This window comes from Nannospalax galili, unplaced genomic scaffold (genome assembly GCF_000622305.1).
Source record: "Nannospalax galili isolate Female #2095 unplaced genomic scaffold, S.galili_v1.0 scaffold257, whole genome shotgun sequence".
NCBI classification, from domain to species: domain Eukaryota; kingdom Metazoa; phylum Chordata; class Mammalia; order Rodentia; family Spalacidae; genus Nannospalax; species Nannospalax galili.
The window spans coordinates 4,081,588-4,099,610 of NW_008340854.1; the positions used below are offsets into that span (position 1 = coordinate 4,081,588).

Here is an 18,023-nt window from a genome sequence, read left to right on the forward strand (position 1 = left end):
AAAATATATATATATATATATATATATACACACACACACTTTATTAGCAAGTCATGCTAAGGGAAATGGCAATCTCTTTGTGCACATTTTTCTAATAGTTGAAATCTTATCCCACTAAAATAATTAAGAAAGCTACATTCAATTACTGAAAAGTCTTCTTCCCAGAACCATGGCCTCCACTACCTCAAATATCTGGCCAAAGTTTGCTGCCTGGTGAGTCTGGGCTCAGAAAAATGAATGGTCAATCACTCTATCATTATGACCAGTTCTTAGAAAAGGGTGAAAATCCCTAGTAGAATAAGCACATAGCGCAAACATGCAGGAGAATCTGTAGCTACCGAATGTTTGTCCTCAGAGAGAAGAATGACACATAAACATACCAGTTCAGAAAGAGCTACTAGTAGGAAACCACACTGATCCAGAATGGCTCAGATCAAGCAGGAGCTCCTTTCTGGGGGACATACAAACTCAACCAGCAGAACTAACCCAACGAACTCTGTCAATAACTTCTGCAATTGGTGTCCCATGGGCATATAAAGTCAAAAAAAGACTAAGAATTAGAAGAAAAAAATAAATAGAAGGAAGGAAAAAATACAGGGTTACTTAAAAAGAGGCCTCATTTTACTTCCATTTGTGGATCTTTATTAAACAAGGATGGTGTCTGATGTACTATTGTGAGGGCACTGTTGTTTACTGTTTGGTATCATGAAGGTAAAAGTCCGATTTTTCAATACCATAAAAAAGAAATATTTACCAATCGGCAGCAATAATTGCATATGTTGATATGAAGCAACTTATGAGGTATAACTATTTCGAAAACTAAGGTGGCCAACGATGACTCCAGAATGCTTTCATCTGTGTTCAGGAATTGCACTCACACATAGTCTCATATGAGGAAACAATCAAGAGTGAGATGAACCAAACTGGGTTCAGTCCTTTGCTCAATTCTTACTATCCCTGTGGCCTTTGGCAAGTCACTTCTACTAGCCCAGTTTTTTCACTTGGAATACATATTTATGATACCTGTACCTATCTCATAGAGTTTGGGCAAGAATTGAATGAAACAATATATGTGATATAATCACTGAGAAATGTTAGCTACTATTAAGATTATGATTTTTTATTATTTTGGTTTATTGATTTTTATTTAGGTGTATGAGTGTTATGCCTGCATGTGTATAAGTGCATTCATGTTGTGCAGTGCCAGCGGATGACAGAAGAGGGCATCAGATCCCCTGGAACTGGAGTTACAGACAGTTGTTAGATATCATGTAGGTGTTGGGATTCGAACCTGGGTCTCTTCTGTAAGAACAGCCAGTGTTCTTAATGGCTGAGTCATCTGTCCAGTACCAAGATTATAAATTTTTTTAATGGATGAACACTTTTTAAAAATCTCAACTATGGATATATCCTAGAAGTGAACAATCAACATGCCACAGTGATTTCTGCTTACTGGAAATCTATAATACCCTCTGATTACAAGATTGACCTCTTGTTCCAAGAACAGATCTGTCATAGAACATATTGTCCACACATTTAAAAAGTCACAGAGGGACTGGAGGGTTGGTTCAATGGGTAAAGGTACTTGCCATGAAGCATAATGACCTGAGTTTGATCCTGGGGATCCACATGATGGAAAGAGAGAATCAACTCTGGCAAGTAATCCTCTGACCCCCACATGTATGCCATAACATGCACACGTCCATACGTACATACACATATACATATAAAAATAAATGTAATAAAAATTAAAACAATAAAGTCACAAATGCTGTGGTACTGAAAAGACAGAAATGACTCAATGCAATATGCTCATTCACATATAAAGAATGCTAAAACACAATATATCAAAGCACAAACAGACTAACAGTCAGTCTTATAGATAAATACCTGTATGTAGAAAGGAATTCCAGCACTGCGCCTTGTAGCACAGAGTTTAGATGAGGGATCACTGCATTTAATTTCCTCCAAAACACTCTGTAACCACTGCTCTGGCAGTTTTTGCAGATTTACATCAGGGCACCTAATGGTACATAGAAGCAAATGTTTGAGAATTATCGGATGCTAAATGTAAAAGTGCAAACTAATGATGTTCATTAACACTGCTGGAAATAATAAACATCTTTGCATTGGGAAGAGTGAAACTAAAAAACATCCTACTTGTACTTTTTAACCTAATACCTTCTATAATGGTTACTTTCAAGTGTCAACTTAATTAAATCCAGCATCACCCAAGAGACAAGTTTCTTGGTATGCCTGTTGAGGATTATCTTAGGTTAACTGAAGTGGGAAGATCCATCAACTGTGGGTGGCACCATTCCCTGGGTTGGAACCCTGCACTGTACAAAAAGGAAGAGGCTAGCTGAGCATGGGCATTCACCACTCTCTTCCTTGACTTTCTTGTAATGATGAACTAACTGTATCCTCAAACTGTGAACAAAAATAAACCCCTTTTCCCTTAAGTTGCTTCTTTCAGGGTATCTTATCAGAGCAACAGGAAAAGTAACTAAGACACCATCTTTACTATGTGTCATTGGACTTAAAGGTTCTATTTCTTATAGCTACTGTCTTATCTGAAAATGGGCTTTATCATGAGGCTTGTCTCCACACTCAAAATGTTCTGTGGAGGGTTTACTTGTTTTATAAGACATCTAATTTCGAACAAAGACATTGTAACTGTAGCGCTATGATGTTCTTTTTATTTATACAGATTACACATAATCACACTAAATGCATGTAAAATATTTTAGAAATTATTTTAATGTCACTGACAATGTGGCCTCCCACAAATAAATATTTTAAAAATCTGTACAGTATTAAGAATAAATTTTATCTGAGAAGAGGCAAGAATTTTACAGGTTATTTGAACACTGTATCAGGAGTTTTGTTTCATTTTGTTTTGTTTTTAATGTAGTGTGTGTGTGTGTGTGTGTGTGTGTGTAGGTCAGGGCACAACTCTTAAAGAACTGATTCTTTCCTGCCTTCCTGTGAGATCAGAGGATCAAACTCAGGCCATTAGGCCTCCTCACAAGTCTCTGGCTGAGCAGAGGGGGAGGGGGAGGGAAGAGGAAAGAACAGAATAGAAGAGAAAAAAGAACGAGAGAAAGAGAAAGAGAGAGAAAGAAAGAAAGTAAAAAGAAAAGAAAAGGAGGAAGAAGAAGAGGATGATGATGATGACAATTGCAAAGAATAAAATATATGGGTTAATTTAGCCCACCATATAGGCAGGGGGTTGGAATTAAAACAAAAGTCATTATTGTATATGTGATCTAACTACCTAAGTTTGAGTTACATACAAAAGTGAAGAAAATAAAACCAACTTGATCTGGTGATATCTACAAATTTCATTTCCTTGTATTTTCTGTCCCACAGCAGGACCAATGGGTTTAAAGACAAGGTTGAAGTCTAAGACCATGTCTTCTACAGGAATTTACTGTGTAGGAAAGACTACAGGGAGAAAGGAACTGCAGGACATGATAGGAACTTTCCTGCTTACTCTGAGCCCATAAGTGCACTGAAATACGAGTACACCAAGATGCCATTTCAATGATGCTTCTCAATAGAGCCAGTGAGCCTGCCTATGTTTGGAAGAAGTGGAATATGAGCTAGACTTTGAAGATTTTAGGAAGAATGGTAGAAGGACTACATGCTAGAGTTGAGGAAGCCAGAGATGACAGGGAACGAGCTTCAGCCAAGGTCCCAGAGGCAATTCCTTAACTTAGACTCTTGGCCATTTTAACTGTAAACATGTAGCCAGGCCTATTTATTCCTTTGGGTATTGCATACTAAGGACCGAATGCTCCTGGTTAATTTGGGGAATTTTAAAACAAGGCCAACAGAATGTTCTACAAGGTCAAATCTGGAAAAATGTCCTCAAAAGAGCCCTCTGTGCCCATAGCTAAAGACTTAGCAACCTGTGGAAGGAGCTCTGGGAAATGCTTGAGGCATTCACTCCTACCATCCAATCCAGACCTTGTTCTGGTGTGGAATTTCCCAGGCTCAAACCAGCTTTTTCTGATGAATTCTTTAACTCTCTGGTTTCCAGTCTGGACTTTGCTAATGGATTCTGTTTCTTTGATACCTTGCTTCCTAGATCTGCTTCTCTCCTGGGCCAGACCTCCCACCTCACAGTCACACAGGAAAATCTGGTCCAATAATAGAACTCTAACAACTGTGCTTTAAACAAAACCTCACAAGTTTCATTTAAGTTACCATACTGGAAATATACTTGCCTACTACAAAAAAGAAACACATTATTGCATACTTATTATATATCAGGTCAAAACCACCAGGCTTTTCACATCTGATCTTGCATCACCCTTGCAACAAACAAATGTATGAGAAGATATTTCCTCTGCCAGATGAGGAGCTATATCACAGAAGTTAAAAACACCAACTAAGAAGTCAGGATGGATAAGCCATGTAAGACACAGAGTTTAGGAACACTAATTATGGAGCTGAGTTACTAGGTTTAGATCCTTTCTAGGCCACATAATAGCTGTGATCTAGGCAAGTTAAAGAAACTCTCTACTCATTTTCCTCTTCTGTCACATGGAAGTTGTTAGATTAAATGAGTTTACTCTTGGAACATGGTTCTCACTAGTCATTTTATAAAAATATTGTCTAATTATGAGAAATACAAATTTTAAAGAGTTTCAATGGAATTTCTGAGAAAGATACAGAGTTGGCTTAGATTTTGACACAATATCCTCCCACATTTACACAACACCAATATTCTCACAATATCCAAAATATACTAATAGAAGCTCTAAAGTCAGCTGAGTCTAAGAACAAGATAACCATAGGGGTAAAGTGAATGGAATTACAAGGAGTCAAAATGCTGACACAAGAGACTTACTACATGACAGATTTAGCAATAGCAGTGGTGAAATAAGTTTCTATAGGATAACCAGTCTTTCTCCAAGAAAAAGATTTTCACTGGCTTCCTCTCCAATAAGAGAAGACTGAAAAGGGGCTACCAGAGGTGGGGTTGAAGCCAATAAAATTTATGGGTTCAGGGAGACTTTGTACCAGGCTGTCTACCAACTTGGTGGCTAGATCTGTGATATTCCAATTGGACTACGAAGAGATGAACCAAATGACACTATCTGATCTACATTCTTAGCTAGAAGAATAAGTCCAAATACAGAAATAAGTAAACAAGTATGTCAAAAGGTTTCCAACTACAGCCCACAAGCCAAAATTCACAATACACAAAGAATTTTATATTAAGATGAGTTAAAATTATTAGAATACAAATTCACTCCATATGGAACTAATTTTACAATTAGAGCAGACTGGCAAAGGCCTTAAAATAACTTACTTTTAGTATACTCAAAAGATAAATGAAGGAATAATTTCTATTTAAAAAGTATAGGAGGACTGGGGATGTAGTTCAATGGCAGAGTACTTATCTAGCACATGCAAGGCCCTGGGTTTAATACTAGTGCCTCAAAGGTAAAGAAATAAAAAGAAAATATGTATTTGCCAGGGATAGTACAAACCTTTAATCCCAGCACTCAGCAGGTAAAGGTAGGGAGGGTCATGAGTTGGCTACATAGTGAGCTGGAAGCTAGCCTAAGCTATTGAAACCCTGTTTGAAAATTTAAAGTGCAAGAAATTATGAAAAACAAGCTGTACTGAAAGAACAGAACAGGCATCTAAACTAAGATACTATCCAGGTACGGTGGCATCCGCCTTTAATCCCAACACTCAGGAGGCAGCAGCATGCTCAGATATCTGTGACTTCTAGGTTAGCCTGGTCTATATCATGAGTTCCAAGTCTGACAGGGCTACAGAGTGAGATGCTGTCTCAAAAGAACAACAACAACAAAATTAGACAAAGACATTAGAAATATTCTAAATGAAAGTGTGCTTTCAAAAGAGATGTTAATGCTAGAGAATTATAGACAGTTTAAAAAAATCAATTATATCAAAGATAAGTTTCTCATTAGCAATAATAAAAAACATAGTATCTCCAAAATGCTGAAGGAAAATCATTGTCCTTGGAATTCTATACCTCATCAAACTATATTAAAAAGTGGAGGCAAAATTCAATACTATTTGTGACATACAAGAAACATGTCTGCTGGGCCAGCTGATAACCTGAGTTTGATCCCTACTACCCCCATGGTGGAAGAAGAGAACTGATTCATGCAAATTGTCCTCTAATACACACACATACACACACACACACACACACACACACACACACACACACACACACAGTGGCACATGAGCACATGTGCATGCATACAAATAAATAAAATGTAATTTTTAAAAAGGTCCTTTCCAGAGACTCTCAGTATAAGAAATTCTGAAAGATGTACTGCCATAAAGTTAAGTAATACCAAATAGTGTCAATAGGGTGTCCATATGACAAAGTAAACTTGACAAACTAAAGCCCTGAACTTCTCCAGAACCCTTCCCAACCACAGTTTTCTACATTCTAATAAAGGATTGACAAATTTCTCTCTTGGAGGACTCAAGTAAAAACTCTGGAGTCAGCCACTCTAGCAAATCTCAGATATAACCTGTCTGCACACCATGTGGGTTTTACTTTCAAATGACATCCAGGGGCTGACATTTTACCATCTTCAGCATTCTCCAAACCGCTGCCATCTCTTTCTGAAATAGTCATATTGTAACTTCCTGATTGGTCCCTCTACTTTAATTGTTAGTTTACTCTCAACACAGCATTTTTAAAGGCCAGATTAAAGTAAGAGTGGTAACAAACATGTATAATCCTAGCACTTGTGAGGATGAGGCAGGAAGATCTTGAGTGTGAGGCTACCCTGAATTAGTGAGATCCAATCTCAAAAAAAAAAAAAAAAAAAAAAAAAGGTCAGATCATGTACCTCATCTGTTTACAATCTCTCCTATTATTATGTCATTTGACCCAAGTAAGAGCCAAAGCTGCTTGATCTGTCCCTTATAGCTCTGTCCCTTGCTCATACCAGTCATGTCCCATGTCCCTTTCTCTTAGCCAAACCCTGTCTCTCAGACTTTTGGAAACTGAGTTTAAAAAAAAAGAAGAGAGGTAAAATAGGTCTAACACCAAAACTTTAATAAGAAAACACTACTTTAAGATTCCTGCCCTAAATGCTCCATTACACATTTGGCCTGATCTGGCTGGTGATAAAGACACTACCAACTCCTATTATTTGCTTCAGTGGATTTCATTCTGAAAAGCCAAAAACCTATGGAGTAGGTAGATGCTGCTGTTCTAGGCTATGGCCTAGAACCAAGTTTCCAAACAATACTTAGTTCAGAAAGCATTTTCACATGACTTTGGAAAGCATTCTCTTCTTTTGGTCTTTTTGAGACAGGGTCTCCCTGCAGTCCCAGTTGGCCTGGAACTCACTATGTAGACCAGGCTAGGCTCAATCTCACAGAGATCCACCTGCCTCTGCCTCCCTAATGCTGGGATTAAAGGCATGTGCCACCACACCTGGCCATGGAATGCATTAATTCTTAAAAGTATCTTCCTACTCATGTTTTATCCAGGCTATGTTCAGACTGCTTTCAGTCACTGAACATGAACCATCAGAGTTAAAGTGTTAAAGTAGTGCCACATGGACTGAGTGACATGGATGGAAAGCCACCTGTCAAGCAGCATACCTTATAGAAAATCCAACTGGTAGAGGACTCACTTGTGCCTGCCATGAAGTGAACTGTGTCTTATTCATTTTGGAGGTACTCCAACTCCCCTGGGGAACTGGGGAAATCTATTCTTGTTAATAAGCTGCTTTCTTATATTAACTGAATGATTCATGATGGCCCAAAGAAACTATTTCACCTACAAACACAAAGCAACTACTTTCACATTCAAATGTGAAGTATATTTAAGCTAATATATGAAACAAATTCCCAGAAATGTATCTAGACCCAATTGTCAAGAAATTAATCAGGTGTAACCTCACTGGCATAAAGCCAAGGTTTCTACCTATACCTTTGCCTTCCAAATAATCATTTACTTACCAAGCTATTATTGTTAAGACGTTTGGTACTGGAAAAAATGAAGTCCTTTCCCTTTCTCATAAATAGAGGAAAAAGTGAAAACTATTGGGTTTAAGAACAACTCTAAATAACAATTTATTCAATTAAGTTATGGTGTCATGTAAAATTAGTACCAATAGCCGGGCTGGTGGCACACGCCTTTAATCCCAGCACTCGGGAGGCAGAGGCAGGTGGATCTCTGTGAGTTCAAGGCCAGCCTGGTCTACTTAGTGAGTTCTAGGACAGCTGGGGCTACAGGGAGACCCTGTCTCAAAAAGACCAAAAAAAAAAAAAAGCTATATACCCAGGTTGATTGCTAATAAATATCTACATTGCCAAGGCCCTTACTTTTCTTTATTTTTCATTTGCCAATCACTTAAATAATTCTAAATAATCTGAACAGAAGTTTTGAAGACTTTATATCCATACTCAGGTGCCAAGGATCCAAGTATAACCAACTGTGACTAGTAATAATCAGATACATAGAGATGTGCAAACATCTAAGTGTTAATAGCATTAAAAATGTAGGAAAAAAGCATATTTTAAAATGAAATGGAGATCTTCTTTAAAGGTTAAAAGCTCATTCAATTTTATTTCTTACAGGGTTTATTGTGAGTTCAATATTTCATAACTGTATTAATTCAACTGTGAACCTAAAAATTTACAGCCACTTTTGAAAGAGATGTATCCTTGCTCTGGAAATTGTTACTGAATACGTTAAAGCTGTAATGAAATGCTTCTTCTAATCATGTGGTTATAAAATAAAAAATTAAAAATAAAAAATAAAGAATAAACCCTCAGGGTGGTTATTCAGAATGCCAAACTTTCCATTTCTAAAACACTATGCAAAGACACAAGAATTATTTTAGGTCAGTTCCAGATACCCTCTCCTGGTTGTCTGTATATCAATTTACTCCAAAATGTGTTTCACAGGAAATTGGACTCACACCATTCTACATATTTGGACAATCTCATTCAATTTCATCTCATTCCACTCTGTTCTTAAATATCCAAGGACTTCAGTACTGATTCAGAAAGTTCGCCCCCAGAAAGTTGGTGCTTCTAGTCAATCTAACCATTTTTCCCTGATATAAAGAGCATTTTAGTCTAAGTAAAGAGAGGCCTTTCTTTACCACCAAACATTATCACATCAAAATATACATTGCTGAGAGGGGCATGGTGGTGCACATCTGCAAACCCAGCAATGGAGAATTGAGGAAAGTCAGAAGTTTAAGGCCATCCTCAACTACACAGTGAGCTCTAGCAAGGGCTATATGAGACCTGTCTAAAAAAGAACAACAACAAAAAAAATAAAACAAAAGCAAAAATACAAAACAAAAAAACCCCACATCAACAATAACAACAAAACCCCACAAACACAACAAAGCAAGCTGGATGTCTCAGTGGGTAAAAGTGTTTGTTTTGCAAATGTGACAACCCACATTGGATCCTCAGATAGATAGATCCTACAACTGGAAAGAGAGAATTGACTCCCAAAAGTTGTCCTCTAATCTCCTGTGTGCTATGGTACCCTTGCTCACACATGCACACAGACACAAGATAATTTTTTAAAAAGCAAACAAAAATACACACACATGCATGCACACACACACATGTTGCTATCTGACAGTTTCTTATGATTTTCTAGGTGTCCTTTAAAATAAAAGCACCAAGTTTTCAGGGATAATCAAGATGTATTCTTCCTTGTCCATTTTTTTATTCTCGTTACCTAGAACAGGACCTGACACCCAATCAGGAACTCAAAAAATATTTGTTGGGGCTGGAGAGTTGGCTCAGCAGTTAAGAACACTGGCTGCTCTTGCAGAGGACCCAGTTTTGGTTCCCAGCACCCATAGGGCAGCTAACACCTATCTATAACTCTAGTTCCAGGGGATTCAATGCCCTATTCTGGCCTCCACAGGCACTGCATGACATGGGTGCACTTACATACATACATGCACAACACTCATACACATAGTAGTGTTTCTCAGGGATAAGGGACATCAAAAGAGCCAGCAGGTGACAGCATTAATAAGAAGCATGTCAAAATCAGCTATAGCTCATATGCTGCCTCCAAAGATAATTTGTTTCCAGGATTTAAGAACAAAACCAAAGATAGGGGTCAAAATGATGAAGACCACAGGTTTGTGGAGTGTTATTTAGCTGATGTTCTCACACTTGTAAGCATGGGTAGGAACTATGCTTCACATGACCATTTCTTCACTTGAGCAGCAAGTGAAACATTTAACCCAAGACTGTAACCTTTCTCTTCTCTCCTAAAATTCTTTAGGAGACTCTCTCCAAATATTCAATTATTTCCTGTTTGGCTAATTTTCCAAATACATGCTTCCAACCAGAGTAGCTAACTCTCTTTATTGACATAGGACTGAGGGTTTTCCCAAAATGCTGGGCTAACAGTACCCCCAAAACTGGAGGACTCCCAAGTCCCCCATTTTCAACTCTGACTCCTCTTCCATCTCCTGACCTGTGTCCCAACTGCTCTAGGCATCTTCCCAACACCACCTCAAACATTCACACTTCATATAGAAGGCACTAGCCTTGGGCTGGAGAAATGGCTCAGCAGTTAAGAGCACTGACTGCTCTTACAGAAGACCCAGGTTCAATTCTCAGCATCCACATGGGGGCTAACAACGATTGTATCTCCAGTTCCAGGGGATCCGATGCTTTCTTCTGACCTCCGTGGACATTGCATGACACCAGTGCACACATGCAGTTAATACACTCATTCACATAAAAAATAGTAAATAAAATATTTTTTAAAAAAAGAAAGAAATCACTAGCCTGTCTCCCATCAAGGACTGCACTGTTGCATTGCCCTTCTTTTTTTTTTTTTTTTTTCTCCTACTTACTCTTTCCATCATCTGGGACAGACAGCTAAACCAACTGATCTTGGTCTTGGTCTTTAATTTCTGCTTAACAAACTAATTTGCTGAGCTATTCCTAAAGATTAAACTGCTAAATTGAAACTTCCTCTAGTGGACTGGGGAGATGCCAGTCAGTAAAGTGCTTCATATGCAAACATAAGGGCTGGAATTCAGCCCCCAGAACCCATGTAAAAAGTCTGGGAATGGTGGTGAAAAGCAGAGACAGAAAGACCCCTGGGGCTTACACATAAACCCTTACACCTAGACTAGGCCCAACCAATATCTCTAGGTTCCCAGTAACTAAAGCTTAGGAGACATTTTCAGTAGTCCAGAGAGCTTGCTTGTCCAGAACAGCATCTGATCCACAGCAGGTCATTGAGAAACTTTGTTGAATGACTGAATAAGGACTAGCCAGTGTTGGTGACTATACTTAGCTGGGCCTTCAGGTGAGCACAAAATTGAAAAGATAGGGGTAGGAACTAGGGACTCTAACCTTTAGACCTCAGTATGAGGTCACTGTGACTAAAAAGGCAGTACCCTGGAATCTGGATTAGTCAATGAAACTTTAATTCACTCCCCAGCAAGGAAAGATGCCCTTATAAGGAAATGGTTTCAAAATGCCAGAATTACTGGTGTTTGTGATAATGAAGAAATTGCCAGGTAAATGGGGCCCTGGAATGCTCCCAAGAACAACGAAGCAAACCCTAGTTGTTTGTTTTGGTTACTCAACAAATAATCCAGGGGTAAGGAAACAGGAAAGGATCCTGAATGAAGAAGCAGTCCTTGCCAACACTACTCAGTCACCAACCACAGACAGGGGAATTCCAATATCCTGCTTCTGTGAGCAAGTATCTCCCCAGTGAAGAACAGTCATCCTCTTTGAAGGCTCTTCTGTCTGGACTTGGACTGTCTTGTCAAACTGCCTCTGAGTACATTATAAAATTTAAATTCCTTACTAAGGGTTCAAGGTTCGTCATACACAATTCATTAGTCCTAAATATTATTAACCTCAAATACCCATATAAGGATCAGTTTCAGTTTACCAGTTCTAAAGGAAATTTACTAAAATGTATCCCATTTCTGGGACTGGCAAGGTAGCTCAGGGAGTGAAGGTGCTTGCTGTGTAAGCCTGACAATCTGAATTCATTCCATAACTCACATTAAGGAAGAGAGAGAACCAATTCCCAAAGTTACCTCTGACCTCTAGTCTCACACCATGGCAAGTGTATGCCCAAACATATATCATACACATAAATAAAACTAAATTTTACAAACTGTATCCAAAAAAAAAAGAGTTCTAAAATGATGGATAAATTTGTTTTCTCCCCCTACCTAGAAGCCTTTGAGAGGGAACTGACACTGATTCTAAACACTCCAACAGCTATCAAAATACCTGAAAGCAAATCCTGAATCCATCACTCTAAGAGTCCATCCTTGGAAGACAAAAGAAAAATGAGGAGGAACCCAATAGAGGGATGCTTTTGGAACCCCTTGTCAAGAAATTCCAATGGACTCTCATATGAACATTTGAAAACTGCCCTGTTCTGACTTTTTCCTAGTTCCCTGTCTAGAACTTGTAATGCTAATTACTCTTGCCTTTACTTCTCTTTCACATCTCCTATTCACGATTCAAAGACTTTCTTTTCCGCCTTGAGATAAGAGTTATACAATTTAGGAGTCTTTTAGATAGACCCTCTGAAGGGGTAGGTACTCCAAGTGCCTCACCCTATGTCCCTGTTCAGCATGGAAGAAGCCATAGCAGTCTGCGTCCTGATTGCCTACTGGCAATTTGGGTAACCTCTTCAGAGGATGGTGTGATAAGAACAGGAGGTAGGAATTAGCTAGGCAATTAGGGTAAAAAGACCCCAAAGAAAAGTAGCCAGTTTCTTGGCTAAAACTCACAATGTCCTTGGGCCTATTAGCAACCTACCCCATTCCAAAGTCCAAAAGTATCAAAAAATATTTGGGAGTTTTTATCTAATCCTTAAAAAATTTTAGGGTTACCTCTTCAGAGAAGGGAATGTTAGAGTAGCCAAAAGCCCCATTTAAAAAATAAATAAATCAGCCGGACATGGAGAGTGAAAAAAAAAAATTCTTCGGCCTGCGATATTTAAAGAAGAGCCAAAGGTGAAATTAAATCCTTTTGGGGACAGTCCATAGATTTATCAAGGGAACATCCTATATCATTGCTGTGAAAACCTGTCTCTGAAAAAAAATTTTAATTAAAAATAAATACTGAAGAAAACGCAGGCTGAAATGAAGAAGGAAGTGAAAAACTCAATAGGCCAATTTGAAACAACAGAACAAAGTCTCATCAATAGAAAAAATGAAATGGAAAATAGAATATCAACACTGGAGGATAAAGTTGAAGAACTGGACACTGAAGCAAAGATTATGAAACAAAATGTTAAAAACACAGGAATGGAATATGCAGGAAATGTGGAACACCATAAAAAGTAACAAATTTATGAAACATAGGCATAGAGGAAAGAGAAGAATTTCAGGTTAATGGTATTAACCAGATTTTAAACAGGACTGTAGAAGAGAATTTCCCAAAATTAAGGAAAGACATCCCCATACAAATACGGGAAGCACATAGAATACCAAATCAATAGGACCAGAAAAGAAATTCCCCATAGAATATCATAGTAAAAACACTAAATATACAGATCAAAAAGAATACTGAAAGCTGCAAAGGAAACACAAGCCACATAAAAAGGAAAGCCCATCAGAATTACAGCTGACTTATCAATGCAAACTATGAAAGCCAGAAGAACCTAGAACAAAGTATTCCTAGTTCTAAATAACCATGATGCCAACCCAGAATACTTCACCCAGCAAAAATGTCTATTATAGTTGAACAGGAAAGAAAAATCTTCCACAACATAAATAGGCTGAAAGAATACATGTCCACAAAACCAGCCCTTGAAAGAACACTTGAAACAATACAAAGAACAGAGAAAGGAACAATTATACCCAAGGGGCAAGAGAAAGAAACTAAATGAAGGTATAACTGTGGAAACACTAAAGTATACCAAGAATGCAAACAGAAATCAAAATGGCAACAACCAATACACATCTTTCAATAATAACTTTAAATATAAATGGTCTAAACTGCCCAGATGAAAGACACAGGCTAGTTGACTAGATTAAGAAACAAAAATCCAAGTTTTGTTGTCTGCAAGAAACCAATCTCATCTTCAAGGGTAGATACTACCTTAAGGTGAAAAAATGGAAAAGAATATTCCAAGCGAATGGCACTAAGAAACAAGCAGGGGTTACATTCTAACATGTGAAAAAATAGACTTCAAACTAAAACTAATCAGAAGAGATAAAGAGGGTCACTTCATTCTGATCAACAGAACAATTGACCAAGAAGATATTACAATCATGAACATATATGCACCAAACTCTGGTGTACTCAATTTCATAAAAACAATACCACAGGACTTTGAGACACAGATTAACTGCAGTAGGGTACTTCAATACCCCACTGTGTCCAATAGACAGGTCAACCAGACAAAGACTAAACAGAGAGACAGATAATTAAATGATACCATACATTAAATGGACCTAATAGACATCTACTGAATATTCCACTCAAGCAACAAAGAATAGACTTTCTTCTACTCACCACACCATGGAACTTTCTCAAAAATTGATCACATGCTAAGGCAAAAAGCAAACCTCAATAAATACAAAAAATAAATAAATAAATAAATAAATAATAAAAACAACTTGAAATAACTCCATGCATTCTATATGAGTACAACACAATAAACCTTAAAATTAACACCAGAAGAAATCCTAGCAACTACATGAACTCATGGAGATTAACCATTAAACAACACACTCCTGAATGATGAATGGGACAGAGAAGAAATTAGAGAGAAATAAATAGTATTCCTGGAACTAAATGAAAAGGATAATACAATACAACAAAACTTCTGGGCCACTTTAAAAGCAGTCCTAAGATAGACATTTATAGCTCTAAGTGTCTACATTAAAAAAATCAGATGGGCTGAAGAGATGGCTCAGCAGTTAAGAGCACTAACTGTTCTTGCAGAGGACCCAGGTTCGAGTCCCAGCACCCATATGGCAGCTACGAACCGTCCTTAACTCCAGTCCCAGGGAAATATGACACTTTCTTCTGACCTCCGTGGTTTTGCATGACGTGGTATACTCATATACATGCAGGCAATACACTCATACACATAAAATAAAAATAATAAATAAAATATTTTTTAAAAATCAGAATGACCACAAATAAATGACAACATTGCAACTCAAGATTCTGGAAAGGCAAGAACAAATTAAACTCACACCCAGTAGACAAGAAGAAATAACAAAAATCAGAGCAGAAACTAATGAAATAGAAACAAAGAAAATACTACAAAGAATCAATAAATCTAAGAGCTGGCTCTTTGAAAAGCTAAACAAGATAGACCCTAAGCCCAGTTAACCGAAAGAAAGAGCAAATTCAAATCAACAAAATCAGAGATGAAAAGGGAAACATTAAAACAGACAACAAAAAGATCCACAATAGTATAAGGGAATACTTTAAAAATCTATACTCAGCCGGGCGTGGTGGCGCATGCCTTTAACCCCAGCACTTGGGAGGCAGGGGCTGGCGGATCACTGTGAGTTCAAGGCCAGCCTGGTCTACATAGTGAGTTCCAGGACAGCTGGGGCTATAGGGAGACCCTGTCTCAAAAAGACCAAATAATAATAATAATAAATAAATAAAAATTGATACTCTATTAAATTTGAAAACCTAAAAGAAATGAATATCCAAAATCAGGGGAACCAGCAAAGCTAAACCAAGAAGAGATCAACACTTTAAACAGATTCATAACACACATGGAAATTGAAACAGTAATACAAAATCTCCTGACTAAAAAAGGCCCAGGTCCAGATGGATTTAAAGCAGAAATCTACAAGGCATTTAAAAATCTACAACAAACACTACTTAAATCATTCAAGAAAATAGAAATAGAGGAAGAACTCCCAAATTCCTTCTATGAAGCCAGCATCACTCTAATAATCAAACCAGGTAAAGACACAACCAAAAAAGCAAACTATAGACCCATATCCTTGATGAACACAGATGCAAAGATTCTCAACAAAATACTTGCAAACCACATACAGACACACATGAAAAAGATCACCATGATCAAGTAGGCTTTATCCCAGAGACAAAAAATCACATGGTCATCTCAATAGATGCAAAAAAGGCCTGTAACAAAATTTGGCATGCATTCACAGAAAAAGTCCCAAAGGGAATTGGACTGGAGGGAACATAACTCAATATTATTAAAGCTATAACCAATAAATCCACAGTCAACATCATTCTAAATGGAAAAAAAAAAATGGAAGCATTCCCATTAAAATCAGGAACCAGACAGGATGTCCACTCTCTCCACTCCTTTTCAATATAGTGCTTGAAACTCTTGCTAGAGCAATAAGACAAGAGAATGAAATTAAAGGAGTATTAATTGGAAAAGAGTAGGTCAAATTATCCCTTTTGCAAATGATATATTACACCTAGACATTCCAAAAATTTCACCAGAGAACTCCTAGAACTGATTAATACTTTCAGTAAGTGGCAAGTTATAAAATTAAGCTACAAAAATCAGTAGCCTTTCTATATAACAAGCAATCAGAGTACAAGGAAACCATCCCATTCACAAGAGCCTCAAAAATACCCCAAAATATTTTGGAATAAACCTGACCAAAGAAATCAAAGATCTCTACAATGAAAATTTTAAATCTTTAAAGAGACTATAGAAGACACTGGAAGACAGAAGGACTCCCATGCTCATGTATTGGAACAGTTAATATTGTGAAAATGACCACCCTACCAAAAGCAATATACAGATTCAATGCAATCCCAATCAAAATCCTCAAGGCATACTTCATAGAATTAGAAAAAAAAATTCTTAAATTCATATGGAAGCACAAAAGACCCCAGACAGCCAAAGCAACCCTGAGCACAAAAAGTAATGGTGGGGGGATTACTATACCAGATCTCAAACTATTCTACAGAGTGATAGTCATAAAAACAGCATGGCACTGGCACAAAAATAAGACATAGAGATCAATGGAACTTAATTGAGACTCAAACATGAGTACTCGCAATTTCAGCCACCTGATATTTGGCAAAGGTGCCATGAACACACAAAGGAGGAAGGCATCGTTAACAAATGGTGCTAACAAAACTGGATCTCCACCTGTAGAAGAATGAAACTAGATCCTTATTTTTCACCTTGCACAAAAATCAAAGCCAAATGGATCAAAGACCTCAATGTGAAACAAGAAACTCTGAAACTGTTAGAAGAAAATATTGGCAGTAACATACAAGACATAGGTGTAGGAAAGGACTTTCTAAATCAGACATCAATTGCTCCAGAATTAAAGTCAACAATCAACAAGTGGGACCTCATTAAACTAAAAAGCTTCTGTACAGCAAGAGAAACAACCAAGCAAGGGAAGAGAAAACCCAGAGAGAAAATCTTTACCAGTGACACATTTGCCAGAGGTTTAACATCCATAATATATAAAGAACTTAAAATAAAAAGAATCAAGAAAACAAATGACCCAATTAAAAGATGAGCTAAAGATCTAAACAGAGTTAGCTCTCAAAAGAAGAAATAAAGATGGCTAAGAAACATCTTAAAAAGTGTTCAACATCATTAGTAATTAGGAAAATGCAAATTAAAACCACCTTAAGATTTCATCTTACCCCAGTCAAGGGAACAAATGATACCAAATGATAAAGGGGAATGCTCACTCATTCACTGCTGGTGGGATTGCAAACCCCTGTAACCCCTCTGGAAAGCAGTGCGGAAAACTCTTTAAAAAACTAAAATAGAAGCCCCAAGCCAGAGGAATGTGTGGTGGCTGGCAGGTGTGGAGAGAGAGATTGCCAGAGCCTCACCCACATGAACGCGAGAGGGGGCATTTACCGACCTGGGACAAGACTGCAGGCCTAAGAGGCGTGGGCAAAATTTAATGGAGACTATGCTCGGGGCAGCGGGAGCATCTGGTGGCGGGCTTTGAGCCCCGGTGCAAGAGTGCTTGTCTCTGTTTGTTGGACAGGATGCTCACAGATCTGTAAGGAATTTGGGTGAGGCTACAGCT

The 18,023-nt window shown here is 37.8% G+C and overlaps 1 protein-coding gene across 4 annotated transcripts in view; it reads right to left on the bottom strand.

Moving 5' to 3' along the window:
* Positions 1-18,023, bottom strand: part of Thada (THADA armadillo repeat containing) — a 408,197-nt gene that overhangs the window by 303,567 nt on the left and 86,607 nt on the right. For all 4 annotated transcript variants that reach the window (XM_029564835.1, XM_029564834.1, XM_008835873.3 and 1 more), the window contains exon 23: positions 1,891-2,023. In XM_029564835.1, coding sequence (XP_029420695.1) covers positions 1,891-2,023 — 133 coding nt within the window. The remainder of the gene's footprint in view (positions 1-1,890; positions 2,024-18,023) is intronic.